Here is a 7500-nt window from a genome sequence, read left to right as displayed (position 1 = left end):
CGTCCTCCTCTGTCTCTCTCTGTCTCTGCCTCTGTCCTCTGCCTCGTGTCCCTCTCTCTCTCTACGTCTCTCTCTCTCTCTCTCCCTCTCTCTCTCGTCTTATCTCATCTCTGTCCGACGTCGTGTGCTCTCTCTCTCTCTCTCCTCTCTCTCTTCTTTCTGTCCCTCCCAATCTTTCTGTCTTCTCTCGTCTCCTCTCTCTCTCTCCTCTCTCATATCTCTCTCTCTCGTTCTCTCTCGCCGTCTCTCTCTCTCTCTCTCTCTCTCTCTCTCTCGTCTCTCTTTTTTCATCTTTCTCCTCTCTGTCTCATCGTCCTCTCTCCTCTCATCCTCTCTCTATCCTCTCGACCTCTCTCTCTGCTCCTCGTCTCTCTCCTCGCATCTCGCTCTCTCTTTCTCTCTCTCTCTTTCCTCTCTTTCTCTCTCTCCTCTCTCTCATCTCCTCTGGTCTCTCTCTCAGATCTATTCTTCATCTCTGTCTCTTCTTCTCTCTCTATCCTCTCTCTCTCTTTTTCTCTTTCTCTCCTCATCTCCTCTCTCTCTTTCTCTCTCTCTTTTCTCTCGTCCTCCTCTCTCTCTCTCTCTCTCTCTTCTCTCCTCCTCCCTCCCTCTCTCTCTCTCTCTTTCTCCTCTCTCAATGGCCTCTCCTCCCTCCTCTCCTCGTCTCCTCTCTCCTCTCGTGGGCGCTTGTCCACCCCCCCCCTCCCCCTCTCTCTCCTCACCCTCTCTCTCACCCATCTCTCCCCCGTCCATCACTCCCTCGCTCTCCCCCCTCTCTCCACTCTCCTCTCTCCTCTCTCTCTCTCCTCCGCTCCCCCTCCCTCCCCTCCCCTCTTGCTCTCTTCGCTCTCCCGTCTCTCTCCTCCTCCTCTTCCTCTCTCTCTCCTCTCGTCTCCCCCTCTCTATGGCTCTCTCTCCTCTCTTCGTCTCTCCCCTCCCACCCCCCCGCCCTACTCTCTCTCACTCTTCTCTCTCTCTCGCTCCATCACGCCTCTCTCCTCTTCTCTCCTCATCTCTCCCTCCCCACTCTCTCTCTCCCCTCTCTCCCTCACTCCCTCCCTCGTCTCCTCCTCTCTCCTCTCTCTCTCTCCTCGTCCTCTCTCCTCATCTCTCCGCTCCTCCTCATCTCTCAAATCTCATCTCTCTCTCTCGCTCTCTCCTCTAGCTGTCTCTGTCCCTCTCTCTCTCGTCTCTCCTCTTTTCTCTCTCTCTCTATCCTCTCCTCTCTCTCTTTCTCTCTCTCTTTCTCTTATCCTCGTCTTTCTCTCTCTCCGTCCTCTCTCCTCTCCCCACCCTCTCTCTCCTCATCTCTGCGTCTCTCTCTTCTCCTCTCTTCTTTTCTCTCTCTCTTTCTCTCGGGTCCTGCAGTCTCCATCATCTCGTCTCCCCCTCTCCCGCCCCTCTCTCCTCGTCTCCTCTCCTCATCCCCTCTTCCTCTCTCCCGCCCCCGCTCTCTCTCGTCTCTTCCCCTTCCTCTCTTCTCCTCTTCGCTCGCGCTCCGTCTCTCCTCCCTCCTCATTCTCTCTCTCCTCTCTCTCTTCCTCCCTCCTCCTCCTCTCCATCCCTCCGCCCTCTCTCCCCTCTCTCTCCCCCTCTCTCTCCCTCCCTTCCCCCCCCTCATCGTCTTTCCCCTACCGATCTCTCTCATTCTCTCGTCCCCTCTCCTCCCTCTCTCCCCCCCCCCCCTCCTCCTCACTCTCGTTCCTTCTCTCATCCCTCTCTCGCCCCCCTCTCTCCCGAATCCCCCCCTCTCTCTCTCACTCCCACCCCTCGCTCCTCCTCCTCTCTCCCTCTCTCCCTTTCTCTCTCTTCTCCTCTTATCTCTCTCTCTTCTCTCATCTCGTCACTCTCTCTCCCCGTCCCCCCCCTCTCGTCTCTCTCCATCAATCTCTGCTCCCCTTCTCCTCTCTCTCCCCCCCTCTCGTTCCTCTCATCTCCCCGTCTCTCCCCCCCCCCTCTCCTCCTCCTCTCTTCTCTCTCGTCCTCTCTTCTCTGTCTCTCTCGTCTTTCCTCTCATCTTCCTCTCCCCTCTCTCTCGCTCTCTTCTCCTCGTCGCACTCTCTCTCATCCTAATCTCGCTCCTCTCTCATCTGTCTCTCTGTCTCTCTCTCTCTCTCTCTCTCTCTTATTCTTTTTCTCTTTCTTATAAGCCCCCTTTCCTCTCCTTCTCTGCCGTTATGTCCGTGAGCCTTGAGGTCAGCGGCTGCGTCACGACCCCCTCCCCCCCCTCCCGTTCCTCGCCAACATTTTGTTCGATTCGCTTTTGATGGCGCCGGAAATGAACTGTTAACCTGCAAACACATATTAATGTTGAAAGAGAGGATTTACCTTTCCCTTCCTCTCTCTCTCTCTCTCCTCTCTCATCTCTCCTCCTCTCAATCTCTTCGTCTCCTCCCTCGTCTCTCTCTCTCTTCTAGATATATATATATATAATTATATCTATAGTTATATAGTATAATATATATATAATATATTAGATATATAATATATACTATACACGTCATACCTCCATAACAACATACATCATATATATATATATATAATATATATATATATATATATATCCTATATATATATAATATATAACATTCATACATACATACAGGACATACATACATACATACATAATACTTACATACATAGTCTCTATCTCTCTGTCCACTCGCTTCCTCGTCATCCACTACTCCTCTCTCTCTCTCTCGAATCATCTCTCCTCTCTCTCCTCTCGTCCTCCTCTCCTCTTTTACTCTCTCTGCTCTGTCCTCCTCGCTCTCTCTATCTCCCTTCTCTCTCTTCTCTCCCTCGCTCTCTGTCCCTCTCTCTCTCTTCCCTTCCCTCTCTCTCTCTCTCTGTCCATCTCTCATCTCTGTCTTCTCTGTCTCTCTCTCTCTGTCTGTCTGTCTGTCTGTCTTCTGTTTGTCTGTCTCTCTCTCTCGTTTCTCTTCTCTTAATCACTCTCTTCTCTCTCTTCTCTCCTTCTCGCAAACTCTCTCACTACATCATCCCCTCCTTCCCTCTATTCTCTCTCTCAGTCGTTCTTCCTCATCTCTCGTCGTCTCAATCTCCCTCTCTCTCGTCCGTCTTTCTCTCTCTCTCTCTCTCTCGCTTCTCCGTCTCCTCCTCTCTCCTCTCTTTTTAGCATTTCTCCTACTTTTCTCTCTCCTCTCCGACTCTCTCTATTCGTCCTCTCCTCTCTAGTCATCTCTCTCTCTCTCCTCTCATCTCTTCCTTCTTCTTGCTCTCTCTCTTCTCTCTCCTCTCGTTCGTTTCTTCCTCTTTTCTCTCTCTCATCTATCTCTTTTTTCTCTCTGTCTTCCTCTCTCGTCTCTCTCTCTCCTCAATGCTTCATCAATCCTCATTCTCCTCCTCATTCTCTCCTATCTCCCATCCTCTCCTCAACCGATCATCTCTCTCCTCGCACCTCTCTCTCTCCCCTCTTTCCCCCTCTCTCTCCTCTCACTCTCTCCTCTCTCTCCTCTCTCTCCTGTCCTCTCTTTCTCTCTGTCTGTCAGTCTGTCTGTCTGTCTCCTCTCTCTGTCTGTCTGTCTGTCTGTCTCCTCTCTCTCTCTCTCTCAGTCTCATCGTCCCTTCTCCTCTCTCATCCTCTCCGTCTCTCTCTCGTCTCTCTCTCACCCTCTCCCCTCTCCGCTCTGTCAATCTCCCGTCCCATCTCTCCTCTCCATCCCATCTCTCCTCTCTCCTCTCTCCGTCTCTCGTCTCCTCTCTCTCTCTCTCCTTTCACTCCCTATCTCTCAATCTCTCTCTCTCTCTCTCATCTCTCATCCATCTTTCTCTCTCCTCCTCCTCTCTCTCCTCTTCTTCTCCTCCTCTCACTCTCTCTCTCTCTCTTATATATAGTATATAATATATTATATTATATAATATATATTAGTTCTATCACACACACGACATACTATATATATATATAATATAGTATATATATAATAGATATATATATATCTAATTATGAAAGAAGAGAGAGAAGAGAGAGAGAGCGGAGAGGAGAGAGAGAGAGAGAGAGAGAGAAGAGTAGAAGAGAAGAGAGAGAGAAGAGAGAGCTAGGAGGGAGCAGAGAGAGAGAAGAGAGTCAAGAGGATATAAGATATGATTATATATATATATATATATATATATCATATCTCTATAATATATATATATACATAATAATATATATATATATTATGTACTATCGTATATATAATATAATATATTATTATACTCATCTCACATACATCTATATATCTATATCTATATATATATATATATTATATATCTATATATATATATATATATATATCAACCAATCTATCTCTCTGTATATTCATATATCTGAATATCTACTCATTCTCTACATATTATATAGATCTCTACTATATCCATATATCTAACTCACATCTCTCTCGCTTCTCTCTATCTCTCTCTCTCCTTCTCTCTTCCTCGTTCTCTCTCGTCTCGTCCCCGGCTCCTCGTCCCTCTCACATCATCCTCGTCCCTTCTCATCGCCTTTCTCGTCTCTCTCTCTCCATCTCCCTTCCTCCTCCCCTACTCTCTTCCCCCCCTCTCTCTCGCTCCTCTCTCCTCTTCCGTCTCTCTCTCTCTCCTCAATCTCCTCTCCTCTCTCTCTTTTTCTTTCTCTCTCTCTTCTCCCTCTCGCCTCTTCTTTCTTTCTCTTTTTCTCTCTCTGTATCTCTCTTTTCGCATCTCCGACCCCAGTTCAAGACAACGGTCAGCGAAGTTACTGTTTCCGGGCCGAGCTATCGATCTGCAAGAACTGCCTCACGTGAGCGCCTTCGGTCACTGTCTTGCAGGAAGCCTCTCCGCCCGCCCTCTGCCCACGCATGGACGCCCGTGGGTTGTCGTGGCGCTTGTCAGTCCTCGTGGCGACTGACGGGCTTTGGGTGTCCTTTCCACACATGCGTCGGATGCATGGATGAGAAGAAAAGTGAACTGCGTGAGTGGGTGTCTCTATATACATACATACATACACACACACACACACGTGTGTGTGTGTGTGTGTGTGTGTGTTGTGGGTGTGGGTGTTTTTTTTTTTTTTTTTTTTTTTTTTTTTTTGTGTGTGTTGTGTGTGTGTGTGTGTGGTGTGTTTGTTTGTGTGTGTGTGTGTGTGTGTGTGTGTGTGCGTGTGTGTCTGTGTGCGTTCGTGTGTGTGTGTGTTCGTGATGTGTATTTGTGTGTGTGCAATAAAATCTCAAACATCAAACCGTGAAGCACAGGGAAGAACATGTAGCTCTTCTGCCTCTCGGTGTGCCCCTAAAGACCAGACATACCGACCAATAGGCCTTAGACACCGGACTCCCGCACACACAGACCTCTGCAGTGATAGCACACACGGAAACATTGGCACCGACTTCTTCATTACAAAGCAGGCCTACTGAACCTTCTTTTCAAGGCCTTCCGTATACCTGCTAACAAACCCCGCGCCAAGGCACTACAGGCAGCGCTAAATGCGCCTGACGCCGCCCCCTATCCCTGGGCTGCGCATTATCCTCCGCCGGGGATTCCCAGTCCCGCTCAGTGTCTGCGACGCCCAAGTCCAAAGCTCTGAGCCTCATCCTCGAGTGCGCGGAAGAGTAAAATGTCCGTGTCACACAGGCGTGTTCCCTGCGGCCGAGGGTACGGGCGAGCCCTATGGTATCAACCGGAAGGTGGTGGAGGGCGCAGCGCGGGCAGGGGCGTCCGTTGGCAACCCTGCACCTTCGCCACGTCAGTTGGACGGAGTACCTGTGCCTGCTCTTAACCAGGTGGTGGCTGGGGACCCCCCGGGGGGAGAGGTGGCCGACGTCTTTGAGGCCCCGGGGGAAGGTAACGGCACCGCGCGCGCCCTTGGCCCTGGTAGCGCCGAGGGGCCGCCCGGTGACCCCGCGGGCGCTCACTTGAGGGGAACCGGGGTCGAGGGGTCTGGTAAGTTACGCATGCGCACCACCTCTCCTGGCCGAGTGGTGGTCAGTCTGAACAACCCCGCTTATGGCGCTCTGTTGGTGCATGACACTGCTGCCGCAGGTCGATGGCGGCCCACCTGGCGCCCGCATGACTGCCTGTCAGGAGCGGCTTGGCGCGGCGCCGGCATGGTGCCGGGCTCTCGTCCACACGACAACTGTGGACCGTATTTTGTTTCCTAAAGTCTCCTGCATGACCTCTGGCGTTCACGGCTGCACGAAGCTCTTCCAAACCGCATGATGATATGGTGCATGAAATGAGATCATAAACCTCTAAAATTACTGATAGCTACAAAACTTTTTACCTTGCCTTTCCTGCGAAAGAATTAGCATGACATTGTGTTTCCATAAAGGTTTGCAAATGTCCGAGAGATAAGTCCGCTTTTTTATGTTAACAACGTCACGGGGACAACACCTGGCCGGAAGTAGACCATTTATTATGGGAGTCAATAGTATCGATTCGGGAGGGCAGTGGCCGCAGGGTTCCGAGAGGGACGGCTGAGGGAAGGCCACTCCTTCGTTTATTGCATGCAGTCAAGGGGCAATTAACATTTTGAACATTTCTGCTTCAGTATGCAGCGTAATTTCTGTATGAAAATAAATGTTAATTTGTTTAGTATTATACTCTCCCTCCCTCTCTCCTTCTCTCTCTCTCTCTCTCTCTCTCTCTCTCTCTCTCTCTCTCTCTCTCTCTCTCTCTCTCTCTCCTCTCTCTCTTCTTTCTTTCTCTCTCAGTTTATTTATCTATCTCTCTGTCTCCACACATCTGTCTGTCTGTCTAGTTCATTTACAAGCTCTTCCTCTGAGGTAATGTATTTTAACATATTTCATTCACCACACAGGAAACTTGTAAGGAAAATACACTGACGTCACGGATCATATCGTGCATAATAAATGTCATGTTTTTCCTCTCCCCTTTTCTTATTTCTCTTCTTCCACGGTGTACAGGAAATACTCATTTGGTGTCTTTCTTAATTATGAATGGCTCTATTCTTTAATCTTTTCTCTCGGTATGCTTTTATGCTTAAAACAACAGAGTTTCCCCTAGAAAGGGTTGGTCCCATTTTCTTTGGTAAATATCCCTTTACCTGCATGGAATTTACCTGCATGTTGATTCCTTGTGTAGTGAAAGTTGGGGTTTAACTAATTTAGACGGTTGTGTTGTTTTATAAAGAATAACCAGTCATTATTGTACCATTTCGAGAAGAAATGACATAGATATCACTAGTTAGAAGGATAATTCAATGTGTGATAAAAGTGAAATGTAATAATGATAGTTACCATAATCGATTCATTAACTGTTGTTATTAGAAGTATTTACAGTTTAATTAATAAAACCCAGTAATAGCTTTCGTATCAACATATTCAGATTGTTTGTGATAACAGAAAAAAACGATTACATAATACTTCATAAGTTCATAAATATCAGATCTAAAAAATACTTGAATAAATGATGAGCCTAAACCATAGACCCTTTAAACCCTCTCATAGAGAGCCCTCTGACCACATCCTAAGCACTCCATCACTCCATGAATAACAAAGGTTG

At 48.4% G+C, this 7500-nt stretch overlaps 1 protein-coding gene across 1 annotated transcript in view; it reads left to right on the top strand.

The window, feature by feature from the left end:
- The window catches only part of LOC119599150, a 35724-nt gene that overhangs the window by 9865 nt on the left and 18359 nt on the right, over positions 1 to 7500 (top strand). Inside the window, exon 2 of the mRNA XM_037948908.1 lies at positions 5611 to 5919. Coding sequence (XP_037804836.1) covers positions 5611 to 5919 — 309 coding nt within the window. The remainder of the gene's footprint in view (positions 1 to 5610; positions 5920 to 7500) is intronic.

The sequence above is a fragment of the Penaeus monodon genome, chromosome 4 (genome assembly GCF_015228065.2).
Source record: "Penaeus monodon isolate SGIC_2016 chromosome 4, NSTDA_Pmon_1, whole genome shotgun sequence".
Classification (NCBI taxonomy): domain Eukaryota; kingdom Metazoa; phylum Arthropoda; class Malacostraca; order Decapoda; family Penaeidae; genus Penaeus; species Penaeus monodon.
This window is presented reverse-complemented; position numbering and strand designations above follow the sequence as displayed.